Here is a 14,109-nt window from a genome sequence, read left to right on the forward strand (position 1 = left end):
TGTCTTTTTCGGTATCTTGATCATCAAAATGTGACCATTCAGAGAACCCACAGATAGAAAGGAACTGTTATGGACTGAATTGTGTCCCCCTAAAATTCATATGTTGAAGTCCTAACCCCCCGGTACACCTCAGAAGTGACTGTATTTAGAAACAGGGCCTGGTGACAGTTAATTTTATGTTAACTTGACTGGCTACAGGGTGCTCAAAGTAAACATGATTTCTGGGTGCGTCTGTGAGGTGTTGCTGGAAGAGATTAACATTTGAATCAGTGGACTCAGTAAAGTAAAGCATCCTCCCAAACGTGGGTGGGCCTCATCCAATCCATCGAGGGTCTGAACAGAACAAGAGGCAGAGGAAGCAGGAAGAATTTACCCCTTTTCTCCTGCCTCATGGACCAAACTGGGACATCTCATCTCACCTTCTTTGGCTCCTGGACTGGGATTTATACCACAGCTCCCTGGTTCTCAGGTTTTCAGGCTCAGATTAAACCACACCATCAGCTCTCCTGGGCATCCAGCTGACCGATGGCACATCCTGGGACTTCTCAGCCTCACTGGCAACTCCCCATAATAAATGTGCAGCTACGTCTACATATACGTATACGTGTATATGTTCTGTTTCCCTGGAGAACCCTGACTAATACAGGCCTTTAAAGGGTGACTAAGGTTAAATGAGGTTACATGGGTGGACCCTAATCCTACATGACTGGTGTCCTTAAAAGAGAGGGAGACACCAGGGAGGCCCCACAAAGGAAAGGCACGTGTGAAGACACAGCAAGACCGCCATCTGCAAGCCAAGGAGAGAGGCCTCCATAGAGGCCAGTCAGCACCTTAACCTTGGACTTCCATCCTCCAGAACTGTGAGACAATAAATTTCTGTTGCTGAAGGTCTGTGGTATATTGTTATAACAGTCCCAGCAAACTAGTTCGGGAGCTTACTCAGTATTCCTTATTCCTGAAATGACCAGTTCCTCTCATCTTCATGGGAAATTTAGCCATCCTCCAAGGCCAACTCAAATGTCACCTCTTCCATGAAACATCCCCTAATTCTCTGCATTCCCATGTTCTGACACATTTTTTTATAGAACTTTACACATTCTGTCAGTGCCTATCACTAGATTGTGAATCCTTTAAGAAAAGCAACCATATGAAATCCATCTTTGAATTCTCAATATCTGGTTAATGTCTGTTGGATGAATGGATGGATGGATTTATGAATAGAGAGTGAATGAATAGATAAGATGCAATTTTTCCCTGCTGCCTTCTGGTGGCTATTTATTTTTCAACACTGCGTCTAAGGCAGGGTGTGAGATGTCACAGCAATGTCCCAGCCCTGCATAGCTTCTTTCAGATGACTCAATTTCTAATTTGTGCAAAATTTCCTCCTCCTTTTTTGGTATTTCCATACTTTACTCTTCTCATTATATCATCCATCAACCTCCTGGCCATCCTTCTCATTTATTGAGAACGTGTGTACCAAGACCATGGTCCCTCTCCCTAGCTTAGCATTAGTGACCGCCAATCCTGTGTGGATCAGCCTCTCAAAAACAGATTCAGAGTTTCTTCCTCAGCCCTAATACATTATCCATACTCTACTTCAGGAACTCATTACTTTGCCACACCCAGACTTCACCATCACAGAAACGTTTTCATCTCTAGATACGAAGGTTCTGTAGAAAGTCAAATAATGGACCCCCAAAGATGTCCTCACCTTAATCCCCAGAACCTGTGACTATGTTACCGTACATGGCAAAAGGGATTTTGCAGGTGTGATTAAGGTAAGAATCTTGACATGGGAAGACTCTCCTGGGTTGTCTGGGAGGGCTCAATGCAATCACAGTGGTCTTTGTAAGAGGAAGTCAAGAAGGTCAGAGTGAAAGAGACGTGACAACAGACGCAGAGGATGATGTAACATGAGGCCGTGAGCGAGGGGATGCAGGCAGCTGGAAAGGGCAAGAAAGCAGACCCTCTCTTAGAGCCTCCAAAAGGAATGCCGCCCTGCCAACTCAGCCTAGACTTCTGACCTCTCGCACTGTAGGAGAATAAATGTACTGAGTTTGTAGTAATTTGGTAGGGCATCACCAGCACACAAACCTAGGCTCCAAGAGGCAAATCTATAACCACAGATTCCTGTTCTTCTGGCCCGCTCCCTCTCTCCCAGGACCCCTAACCCTGTTCTCACAACTCATTTCCCTTTCCTGTTGCATTTCCTTCCCTGGACACCCAGACACCGTGAATTTAAACCTGAGCAGCTCTCTCCTCAGGATGCCAAGGTCCGAGCAACTCATCCCTTCACTTCCTCTACCCAGACACCTCAGATATCACAGCAAACCAGCCCCCTTCCTTCTTCTCTCCTATACTGAGAGGGCTAAACACCTCAGGAGAAAATAGCTCAATAACACATACTGGCACCACTACAAAGTCGTGATATTTAACCTCAGCTTGGTCCTTGGTCCCCCTTCCTTTTTCTCCATGACCTTCATTACTTCCTTCTACTTCTTGTAGCAATAATTCCACACCATCAACTCTTCCCAAGTCACCTGTCCCGTCACTACCCCTCTTTTCCCTGCATTACCGTGACTCCTCTTTTTGAGAGAAAATCGAGGTGGGACATGAGCTGCCTCCGTCCTGTCCTCTTGCTACAGCACCCCTGCCTTGTCCCTGCTTGTTTCTCATGGCTGCCTCTGCCTAAAAGACAGCCCCCCATTCCCCTTGCTCTCTGTACCCTCCATTCACCTAAAATAACTTACTTCTTTTTCTTTTTCCAACTGAAGAGTAAACTTTCTATGAAGACTTTAACGGCACCACCCAATTCCCCAGTTGACCACCCTCCTCTGAGTTCCCAGGTTATTGTACTTCTACTGCAACTAGCATACCCCACGGGATAACATTTAGTTATATTTATCTACTTACATGTCTGTTTTGTTTTGGGGGCAAAATTAAGCTCAGAGACTGAGCTTGTCTTTGCCAATAGTTTATTGAACACAGGTTCACTGTGGGAATTGCACAAGCAAAGAGCATACAGGGTAATGTCTCTTAATAAGCCCATAAAGAAATAACAGACACCAAACAAATGATAAATTACACTCTTGTTCCAGGCGAGGGGAGATGAAAGAAATAAAGACCAAATGTAGTTCAAGCTGTACCTTTATACGAGCTGGTACCTGGGAAAGCCACCGAGAGCTGACTTCCAGCTGCCAGCTCACAACTAGAGTCCGTTGTTGCTAGCGTACATTGCTAGGGAACAAGGTGTTGGTGCTGGGGGCAGGCGAGGCTGCTCCAAGGGTTATCACTCCAGGGACCTTCTCAGTGCTGGTGCCACTGCCCAGAGGAGCACTCCTCTGGCAGGAACGCCGTCCCCTCTCTGCCTGAGACCGCTGCACAGTTTCCCACCACTGCCGGCCCAGAGCAGCCTGGCCACGGCAGGAGCAGGTGTCTCAGGATCTTAAGAGACCTAAACCAGCAAATGGTGGCTTTTGCCCACACAGAAACTCTCAGATATTCCTCACAAACTCTCGGTATTTAGAGTCTCAGTGTCTCCTCCCCGGGGTTGCTTCCCAACATGTTCTTATCGATAAGCCCCCAGGGGTCCCTCAGCAGCTGAGCTGCTAAGTGCTCATCAAGGTCAACTGATGAGATGATGTCACAACATACTTTACTCTTATATCAAAACAACTTTACTTCTAAAAACAACTTTTTTGGGTCTTTTGTCATAAAGAAGTGGATTAAGTCAACTTAAGTCACAAACAAGTGGATTTGAAACCATATCAAAACAATACACATGAAAATGACTATACTACCCAAAGCAATCTACAGATTCAATGCAATCCCTATCAAATTACCAATGGCATTTTTCACAGAACCAGAACAAAAAACTTTACAATTTGTATGGAAACACAGAAGACCCTGAATAGCCAAAGCAATTTGAGAAAGAAAAATGGAGCTGGAGGAATCAAACTCCTTGACTTCAGACTATACTACAAAGCTACAGTAATCAAGATGGTATGGTACTGGCACAAAAACAGAAATATAGATCAATAGAACAGGATAGAAAGCCCAGAGATAAACCAACGCACATATGGTCACCTTATCTTTGACAAAGGAGGCAAGAATATACAATGGAGAAAAGTCAGCCTCTTCAATAAGTGGTGCTGGGAAAACTGGACAGCTACATGTAAAAGAATGAAATTAGAACACTCCCTAACACCATACACAAAAATAAACTCAAAATGGATTAAAGACCTAAATGTAAGGCCAGACACTATCAAACTCTTAGAGGAAAACATAGGCAGAACACTCTATGACATAAATCAGAGCAAGATCCTTTCTGACCCACCTCCTAAAGTAATGGAAATAAAAACGAAAATAAACAAATGGGACCTAATGAAACTTAAAAGCTTTTGCACAGCAAAGGAAACCATAAACAAGACCAAAAGACAACCCTCAGAATGGGAGAAAATATTTGCAAATGAAGCAACTGACAAAGGATAAATCTCCAAATTAATCTCCAAAATATACAAGCAGTTCATGCAGCTCAATATCAAAAAAACAAACAACCCAATCCAAAAATGGGCAGAAGACCTAAATAGACATTTCTCCAAAGAAGATATACAGACTGCCAACAGACACATGAAAAGATGCTCAACATCTCTAATCATTAGATCAAATCAAAACCACAATGAGGTATCACCTCACACCAGTCAGAATGGCCATCATCAAAAAATCTACAAACAATAAATGCTGGAGAGGGTGTGGCGAAAAGGGAACACTCCTGCACTGTTGGTGGGAATGTAAATTGATACAGCCACTAGGGAGAACATGGAGGTTCCTTAAAAAACTAAAAATAGAACTACCATACGACCCAGCAATCCCACTACTGGGCATATACCCTGAGAAAACCATAATTCAAAAAGACACATGCACCCCAATGTTCACTGCAGCACTATTTACAATAGCCAGGACATGGAAGCAATCTAAATGTCCATCGACAGAAGAATGGATAAAGAAGATGTGGCACATATATACAATGGAATATTACTCAGCCATAAGAAGGAACGAAATTGAGTTATTTGTAGTGAGGTGGATGGACCTAGAGTTTGTCATACAGAGTGAAGTAAATCAGAAAGATAAAAACAAATATCGTATGCTAACGCATATATATGGAATCTAGAAAAACAGTACTGATGAACCTAGTGGCAGGGCAGGAATAAAGACGCAGACGTAGAGAATGGACTTAAGGACACTGGGGAGGTGGGGAAGGGGAGGCTGGGACAAAGTGAGAGAATGGCATTGACATATATACACTACCAAATGTAAAACAGCTAGTGGGAAGCTGCTGCATAGCACAGGGAGATCAGCTTGGTGCTTTGTGACAACTTGGAGGCGTGGGATAGGGAGGGTGGGAGGGAGGCTCAAGAGGGAGGGGATATGGGGATATATGTATACATATAGCTGATTCACTTTGTTGTACAGCAGAAACTAACGCAACATTGTAAAGCAATTATACTCCAATAAAGGTGAAAAAAAACAAAAAAACAATACACAACAGGGACTTCCCTGGCGGTCCAGTGGTTAGGACTCTGTGCTTCCACCATAGGGGGCATGGTTCGATCCCTGGTCAGGGAACTAAGATCCCACATGCCACATGGCCAAAATGTAAAAAAAAAAAAAAAAACCACCACAATAGTGTCTCTGTCCTGTAACTAGACTGAGTTCCCTTAGGTGAATTACAGTGTCTTATGTGTCCTGTTATCCCCAGCACTCTGGCAAGACGCCTAGAATATTTTGAGAAATGATAAGAAGGAAAGAAAGAAGGATCTCAGAGATAGTGAATGATGTGGCCAAACAGCCAGCCTCCCCCGCCATGTACACACACCGTCACCACCACCAGACACCAGTCCTGCTCCCACCTCCTCCCAGTGATTAATCTGTTTGGAGACTGAGGCCCTTCGCCCCAGACCCCCAGGCAGCAGCTCACACCAGTCAAAATGACAAGTGCGCTGGCATGTTCATCTGCGGGTCCTGCCTCATCACATCCACTTCAGGATCAGGAAGGCACTCTCGGCTACCTCAGTGCTCCAGACCATCTGGTCAGGTGGCACAGTGCCCACTTACAAGGTCAGTTTCTTCCTGCCCTGAGCATTCCAGATTCTGCTGCAGAGTAAACTTCCTCTCTGAACCATCTTGGGGAAGTCTTCAGATTCATCCTCAGTCCCTCCATCATCCACTTCTTTTCTTTTTTTTTTTTTAATAAGTTTATTTATTTATTTATTTATTTTTGGCTGCATTGAGTCTTTGTTGCTGCACGCGGGCTTTCTCTAGTTGCGGCGAGCGAGGTCTACTCGTTGCGGTGTGCAGGCTTCTCATTGTAGTGGCTTCTCTTGTTGTGGAGCACGAGCTCTAGGCACACGGGCTTCAGTAGTTGTGGCACACAGGCTCAGCAGTTGTGGCTCGCGGACTCTAGAGCACAGGCTCAGCAGTTGTGGCACATGGGCTTAGTTGCTCCATGGCATGTGGGATCTTCCCAGCGCAGGGCTTGAACCCGTGTCCCCTGCATTGGCAGGCGGATTCTTAACCACTGCGCCACCAGGGGAGTCCCCGTCATCCACTTCTTATTTTAGTTCTTGGCTCGGTGGCAGGGACATTTCTCTGTGATCTTCTAACTGCCCCTGAGGACAATGGAATGGTCTGGGAGGACAGAGACAGCAGCACTCACTTCTGAGGCTCCTTTTCTGTGAGAAGCAGAGCACCAGCAAAGTGGCCAGCGTTCTGGGAGCTCAGGAATGTGCCCAGTTTGCTTTGTGGGCACTTTGATGCTAAATCCAACTTTTGCTTTAGAAGTGATAGTCATGAACTATGCCCCACATCTAAACGATGGTTCCCTTTGCATTCAAAAGAGATCTTTACCCCAAAAGCAGAAAAGGAGATGAGAGGAGAAGCCACGATATGCTTCCTGTCGGCACAATTTTGGGCTGGAGTTTGCCTGAAGATTCCTCTAAATATGTGGGGACTAAGGCCATCACGATGAAAGGCTGCTAACAGCACAGAGAGTGTTGAAGACAACCATGAACAGCCCTGTACAAATGATACACGTCCTGTGCCAAAATAAAAAGGAAAGCCACATGCACACGGAGCTCCCGGGGACCAAAATGCTGAAGGAAGCCGGCTTCACATGAAACTGGCACCAACACTCTTACACCTGGTCAGTGCTATTGTCGGATACTTAATTTTCCTACAGGTAATTCCGTCTGTGTGGACAACTGAAGGCAAAAAACCCAAAACCAATCAAACAGAGCACATTCCCAAGCAAATCTATCAGAAGACTGTCTGAACATACATCTCTACCTCTGCTTTCTTTTCCTATATAATTGGGGAGGAAAAGGGAAGAAGAGATGGAGGGGAATAGAAAGGCAGCAGAAAGGCTCCCTTCTCTTTGAGGTCTCCCTTAACCACTACAACCCACGGTGACCTTTCCTCCCCCTCATACGTATAATAATTTGCATTTGACCATATCCCATACTGACGTGCATTATTAAATATTCACTCATGACCCAAGAACTCGTCTCCGCAATTACCTGCAAGGTTCTTGAGGACAAGGACCGCTTCTACTCCTCCACACTACCTATCACAGGGATTGAACCTAGCAGACGCTCAAAAGATTTGATTGCTCGGGCAATGCCACCAGCAAATAACCCCAAATCACAAAAGAAGATTTTATTAAACGGTATTATGAAATTTTAGGAATAAATCTATCTCTGCGTTAATGTTTTATGCCTTGTATTCAGCAATTCCTCAGCACAAGTTCTGTGAGCTGAGCATGGGTGTTGGGAGAGGGGCGGTGGGGAGTGGGGGGTGAACGTTAAAATGTATCACCAGGCCAACTAAAAAATGCCCACATGAGATTAAAGTAACTCAACTACTGAGTTTACCTAAACGGTACCCGGTGTCTGCAAACTTCATTTAATCCCTGGAGCGGGAAGTGAGTCTCGGAGGGTCCTTACCTGCAAGCCTGCTCACAGGTCCGCACCTCCGGGAAGTGGGCGCACGCTTGGCAGGCTCGCGCTGTGCGCTCACGGCGGCTCCTCACCACCAGGCGGCGCCGGGACGCGCCGGGACGCGGGGCGCGCGGCGCTCTCCCAACATGCCTCGCGCCCGCCGACCCGGAAGTGGTCGCCGGTGCCCGGCCGGCCGGCCGCTTAGACCAGAGCCGGGTTGCGGAGCGCAGGCGCCCGGCGGCTCCAGCCTGGCGAGGGCCCCTCTGAGGCTGCGGAGGAGGCGCCGCTGCGTTCACTGCAGGTGGGACTCAGCGGGGCGGGGCGCAGCGCGAGCCGTTCCCGGGCGCCCCGGTCCTCGGCGTCCGTGAGTGTTCGGTGGGCCCACGGCCCTGCCCACCCTCTGAGGCCGCGGGCCGCCGCCCGGGCACCATGAAGGCCGCAGGGTTTTCCTCGAGGGCCGCGCCCCGGCCGGAGGGGGCTGCGGCGAGGCCGAGCCGCCGAGCCGCTCCTGTCGCCGGGCCCTGCCTGTAGGACGTCGGGGCCCGCCGCCCGGCTCTCGTGTCCGCGCCGCAGTCGGCGCCCCATCGCCGGCTCTGACATGGAGGAGGGGGGAGCTGGTCTGGGAAGCCCCCTCCCGCTCGCCATGAAGGCAGAGACCGCGACCGCGGCGCAGGAGCCCCCGGCCGGGCCCAGCCTTAGTCACCTGCTGAGTAGCCGGAAGCTGGTGGCCCTGGGGGCGGTGCTTGGCTGGCTCCTGGTCATCCATCTCCTGGTCAACGTGTGGCTCCTGTGCCTTCTGTCTGCGCTGCTGCTGGTGCTGGGAGGATGGCTGGGCTCCGACGCCATCGTGGGGCCTTCGGGTCGGCTGCACCTGGAGCGCTTCATCCCCATGGCCGTCTGCCCCCCAAACCCCGAGGCCGAGAGGCAGCTGGAGCAGGAGATCGACCGCACCATCCGGATGGTCATGCGGGACTTCGTGTCGTCCTGGTATCGCACGGTGAGCCAGGAGCCCGCCTTCGAGGAGGAAATGGAGGCAGCCATGCGAGGGTTGGTCCAGGAGCTCCGGAGGAGGATGGCCAGGGTGGACAGACATGCTCTTGCCCAGAGGATTCTGACTCTCTGTGGTTGTCACCTGCAGAGCTATCTTCAAGCAAAGGAGGCCACGGCAGGGAAGCAGAGTGGCACAGGTGAGCCCTCCCAGCTCTGGGAAGCTTACTGCCAGGCCACCGCCCCACATCCCGCAGTACAGAGTCCCAGGGCTGAGGTCGCCTACACACGTGGCATCGTGAACGTGTTGCTTCGAGGCCTAGTGCCAAAGCCCCACTTGGAGACCCGGACCGGCCGCCATGTAGTGGTGGAACTCATTACTTGCAATGTCATCTTACCGCTGATCGGCAAGCTCTCAGACCCGGACTGGATCCACCTTGTGCTAGTGGGCATCTTTTCCAAGGCCAGAACTGGCCCAGCAGCAGTGGGTAAGCCACTCTGCCCAGCCAGCGCCCTGGAACAGCCCTCAGTGCCCACATCTCTGCCACTGATTGTGGAGGTCCAGAGTCTAGCAGATGCGAGAGCCCCTTCTCCAGCCCCAGTGCTCCTAGACTGTAGTGAGCCTTCACACCCCTCCCCAGAAGTTGAAGAAGGCCACGAAGCCCTGGAGGGAGATTTGGGGGGAGTGCTAGAAGAGAGAGAAGTAGGAAACAACTCTTCTCACTTCCTGCAGCCTCTGTTCTTGTCCGAAGACGCAGAGCTGGAGTCTCCGTTGTCTGAACTGGGCAAAGAAGCCATCATGCTCATGAACCCAGGCAACTTCCTCTCTGCCAGGATTCAGGACTCCTTGTGTGCCCTAGGGGGTTCCCAGTCTCTGGAGTCTAAGGATGATGAGGGATCCGAAGGGATTGAAGGAGCAGAGGCTGAGGAGGGTCCAGGGACAGAAACAGAGACCGGCCTGCTTGTCTCCATGCTGAATTCCTGCCCAGAGATCCACATTGACACAGCAGACAAGGAAGTAGAGCAGGGAGATGTCACCTCTCTTACAACTTTGCTGGCCAGTCCGGAAAGGATGTGTCCCCCACGACCCTCGTGCTTAGAGAAAGATCTCACCAACGGTGTGAGCTCCCTAGATCCTGGTCTCCCACAGGTACTGCTCTCCTCCTCTCCACCTGGTCCCCTCAGCTCAGCCACCTTCAGCTTTGAGCCCCTGAGCAGTCCAGATGGCCCCGTTGTCATCCAGAACCTTCGTATTACCGGCACCATTACTGCTCGAGAGCACAGTGGCACCGGATTCCACCCATACACGCTCTACACGGTGAAGGTAACGGGGTTAGAACTGTGGTCGTCCACTCTGGTCTGGGAATGAGTCGGAAAGCAGAGTCAGTGAAGCTAGTGTTTTGAGGGGGAGAGGCTACTCTTACTTAGTTTGCTATGGTTAATTCAGCCAGCGTCTGTATGTGAATGGTCTGAAGCTCGTTTGTGAAGCAGAGTAGGCCTCTCTCTGATACCCTCACAAACAATCCTAGAATCTTGCTATACCGAGAGTCATATTTTTCAGTGGTTCCCAATGGATACAGTCTTGTCCAGAGATTCTTTCCAAACTTCTTCCCTGCTAATTTCTTTCTTTTTTAAGTACTAGTATCTTTAATACTTTTTGTTTTAGGAAGGAAGGTTATTTACCTATATATACCTCAAAAGGTAGCAAGTTTTTCATTCCTAGAGATGTTTAAGAGCAGTAGTAGGAACTGCTTGGCAGAAACGATGTGAAGGGGGTTCAAGGATCAGGTGTCTGGTTCCATTAGAGCAGCAGCTCCCTAAAGCTGGTTTTGGGACAGGCTGCCTCCAGGTCAACTGGAGAGTTGTATTTTTAAAAAATACGAATCTTGGGGCCCATTCTTGGGAAATTCGCATTCAGAATCCGTCAGCGCCTATCAGAATCCGTGTTCTGACAGCAGAGTCTGCAGCCCAAGTGATTTTTTTTGTTGTTGTTAAATTTTTATTTATTTATTTATTTATGGCTGCGTTGGGTCTTCGTTTCTGTGCGAGGGCTTTCTCTTGTTGTGGCAAGTGGGGGCCACTCTTCATCGCGGTGCGCGGGCCTCTCACTATCGCGGCCTCTCCTGTCGCCGAGCACAGGCTCCAGACGCGCAAGCTCAGTAATTGTGGCTCACGGGCCTAGTTGCTCCGCGGCATGTGTGATCTTCCCAGACCAGGGCTCGAACCCGTGTCCCCTGCATTGGCAGGCAGATTCTCAACCGCTGCGCCACCAGGGAAGCCCAGCCCAAGTGATTTTGAGGTGCAGCCAAGCTTGGGACCGTATCAGTATCAAATAGTGTCCCGCCAGGAGCAGACTGTTCCACAGAGAGCATCATAACTCCCAGGTGCTCCAAGTCTGAGAGTTCTAACCTGAATTCCACATGCATGTCTTATCTAGACCCTTCCTTCTCAGTACTGGTCTCAGGGACTACTTTGCTCATTTCAGCTCATAAAGAATACCTCTCTCTGCCTCTAGAAAAATTTTAAACACCAGCCTCAAGTCCCACCAACAAGGAGATCGTTTCTTCCATCACTTGCCCACAGTATAATACCTTAACCAAACAATAACAGTAACCTACTCTTAATGAGAACAAGCACATATATTGTTCTTCCACAGAATTTATTATATCTTAACTACTCTGTCAAAAAGTCTCCCCCTGTAGGTATGAAGTTGCAGCTTTCATGCTGTTCAGGGTGTTTGCTTTGGGGGAACTTTCAGCACTGTCGTCTTTTCCCACATACCAGCTCTCCAAGCCTATGAAGACAGCAGACTCTGACCCCTTAAAACATCTCCAGTCTCCACATGACTTCTCATCATACAGATGATCTGTGCTCGGGAAGAAAAATTCAGCGTCACTCCCAAGAATGATAATTAATTTGCCCAAGGCAAAACAAAAACACATGTTCCTTTAATGCATTCCAGGCAAACAAATGATTTTTGTTCATCGGCTGTTTTGGATTATTTGTTCTTCCCCAACTAATACAGATAATCACTGCTTGCATATAATGACAAGATGGTTATCCCCTTATAACATCCAACCCCATAATTAGGGATGAAAGAGGCAGTGTCATTTTTATCAGTGTTGTACCTTCTTTTTTATACTGTGTCTTTGGGATTTGAAAATAGTTATAAGTAAAGAGAGTGTTTGCAGGGAGAGCTTTGAGATGGAAGAAGGAGTGGAGGGCAGTAAAACTCATTTTTCACTTTCTAGGCCACGTCTGTTGGGAAATGCATCTCGTTCCGTAATTCACTCAGTTTGAGTTATTCATTACAACTTAGAGCAACAGTCAGATCGAATAGGTTCAGGAACAGCATAGGAACATCTTGCTCCCTTTACCCCTACTCTGCTCTTACTGTGTGACCAGTAAGCTGATGCAGTAAACAAATTTGTTCACCCGACAGTATGAGACTGCCCTTGACAGCGAGAACAGCAGTGGCCTGCAGCAGCTGGCCTACCACACCGTGAACCGCCGTTACCGTGAGTTCCTGAATCTGCAGACCCGTCTGGAGGAGAAATCCGATCTACGAAAGTTCATCAAAAGTCAGGAGTTACCCCAGCCCCAGAATGCCTGCTTGCTGTTCACATCGAGCCACCCTGATCTGAGAGGCTGGAGGCCTGTTGGTTTGCGGGGAGGGTGGAGGGGGAGCGTGCAGCCTCAGGGATCCTGTGCTCCCCAGTTTGCTTTTGGGTGTTTTGGGTTTTAGTGCTGGACAGTGCTAATGACATCCTTTGCGAGGTGCTTCTTTGCCACCGAATGCTTTGTTCTGGGGCCCCATCTAGTTTAAGCTTAGGAAGGAAACTTGCACAGTCCACCTGTGCCTGTGAGGTGGTGTGAGGTGTTAAATTAACTTTTCCAAATTCATAGATGGATTGCCCTTAGATATTAAAATATTATCTAGGAATCCTTGCCAGCTTTCCTTGAACAACAGGCTTTTTGGTGTGCTGTTTGGTACTCGTGAGGCACAGGAACAATAAGAAAACATAAAATTTTACTCGAAAAATAAGCTAGTAAGCAGCTGCTTTGTTTTTTAAAAAAACGCCAGCGATCACTCAAACATTTTAATAAGTTTTGGCATAAATTGTGGATTTCAGTTGCACATTTTCTTTCTTAATAACGATAATTGATACTGAAAATATATGCCCAGTTCTCTACTAAGCGCTTTATACTTATTAACTCATTTAGTTCTCATAACAGTCTATAAGATAGATACTATCATTATCCCCATTTTACAGAAAAGAAACAAAGATTAAGCAAGTTGCCTAAGGTCATTATTGTAGTAGGGCTTGGAGCCAAAATTTAAACTTCCGGGCCCTTATTCATAGCCACTATAGTGTTTGGCCTCTTATACCTTAATATTATCATTAATAATGAAAGTAGGTTGTCTGTATTATATTCCTGGGGTATATTTGGAACTCCTGAAGTAAAAAAAGTCCCAAGGAAGGGAGGACCCAGGGGAGGGACTCTGAAGGGATGCGCCCCAGGCCTTGGGACCCAGCTCCCTCGCCAGCCTCGGGCCGCCTCTCAGCTCCAGCCCGCAGGTGAGGGAGCACAGATCCCCGGGAAATGCGTTCAGCAGTTCTATTTCCTTTACATACAGGATGCTTTTTATATGGAATGGCTCTTAGTGAATGTTAATGAATTAACTTTTTTTTTTAAGATGTGAAGGGTCCTAAGAAGCTCTTCCCAGATCTTCCATTTGGAAACATGGATAGTGACAGAGTGGAAGCCCGCAAGAGCCTCTTGGAATCATTCCTGAAGGTCAGCACCCTCTGCTCTCGTTCTAGCCAACGGACAGACACCCAAGCCAAGGTGGAGAGAGCTGGGGACCAGAATTTCTCTTTGAAGTCCTTCTTGTGTCTCTTGCAGCAACTCTGTGCCATTCCTGAGATCGCTAACAGTGAGGAGATGCAGGAGTTCCTTGCTCTGAACACAGATGCTCGTATTGCCTTTGTCAAGAAACCGTTCATGGTCTCCAGAATAGACAAGGTACGAGCGGGGCCGCCGTGCTCAGCCTTTGTTTCTCATCAGTGTGGAGGCGGGGGTGGGAGACGCACACCCAGCAGTAAGTGGAACACGCACTGGGATT

The 14,109-nt window shown here is 48.3% G+C and overlaps 1 protein-coding gene and 1 long non-coding RNA gene across 12 annotated transcripts in view; one reads left to right on the forward strand and one right to left on the reverse strand.

Annotated features, from left to right (window-relative positions):
* The window catches only part of LOC132369541 (uncharacterized), a 358,827-nt gene extending 350,738 nt beyond the window's left edge, over positions 1 to 8,089 (reverse strand). For all 5 annotated transcript variants that reach the window (XR_009504437.1, XR_009504440.1, XR_009504438.1 and 2 more), the window contains exon 1: positions 8,001 to 8,089. This is a non-coding gene — a long non-coding RNA (uncharacterized LOC132369541). The remainder of the gene's footprint in view (positions 1 to 8,000) is intronic.
* A 76-nt stretch (positions 8,090 to 8,165) lies between these two features.
* SNX19 (sorting nexin 19) overlaps positions 8,166 to 14,109 on the forward strand; it is a 36,894-nt gene continuing 30,950 nt past the window's right edge. For 6 of the 7 annotated variants that reach the window (XR_009504528.1, XM_059930012.1, XM_059930015.1 and 3 more), the window contains exons 1-4: positions 8,166 to 10,305; positions 12,424 to 12,562; positions 13,681 to 13,781; positions 13,890 to 14,009. Coding sequence is in view for 6 of the 7 variants with exons in the window: in XM_059930012.1 (XP_059785995.1) it covers positions 8,593 to 10,305; positions 12,424 to 12,562; positions 13,681 to 13,781; positions 13,890 to 14,009 (2,073 nt within the window). In the remaining variant the exon portion in view is untranslated. The remainder of the gene's footprint in view (positions 10,306 to 12,423; positions 12,563 to 13,680; positions 13,782 to 13,889; positions 14,010 to 14,109) is intronic. The other variant, XM_059930014.1, reaches the window with a different exon arrangement.

This window comes from Balaenoptera ricei, chromosome 8 (assembly GCF_028023285.1).
Source record: "Balaenoptera ricei isolate mBalRic1 chromosome 8, mBalRic1.hap2, whole genome shotgun sequence".
NCBI lineage: Eukaryota > Metazoa > Chordata > Mammalia > Artiodactyla > Balaenopteridae > Balaenoptera > Balaenoptera ricei.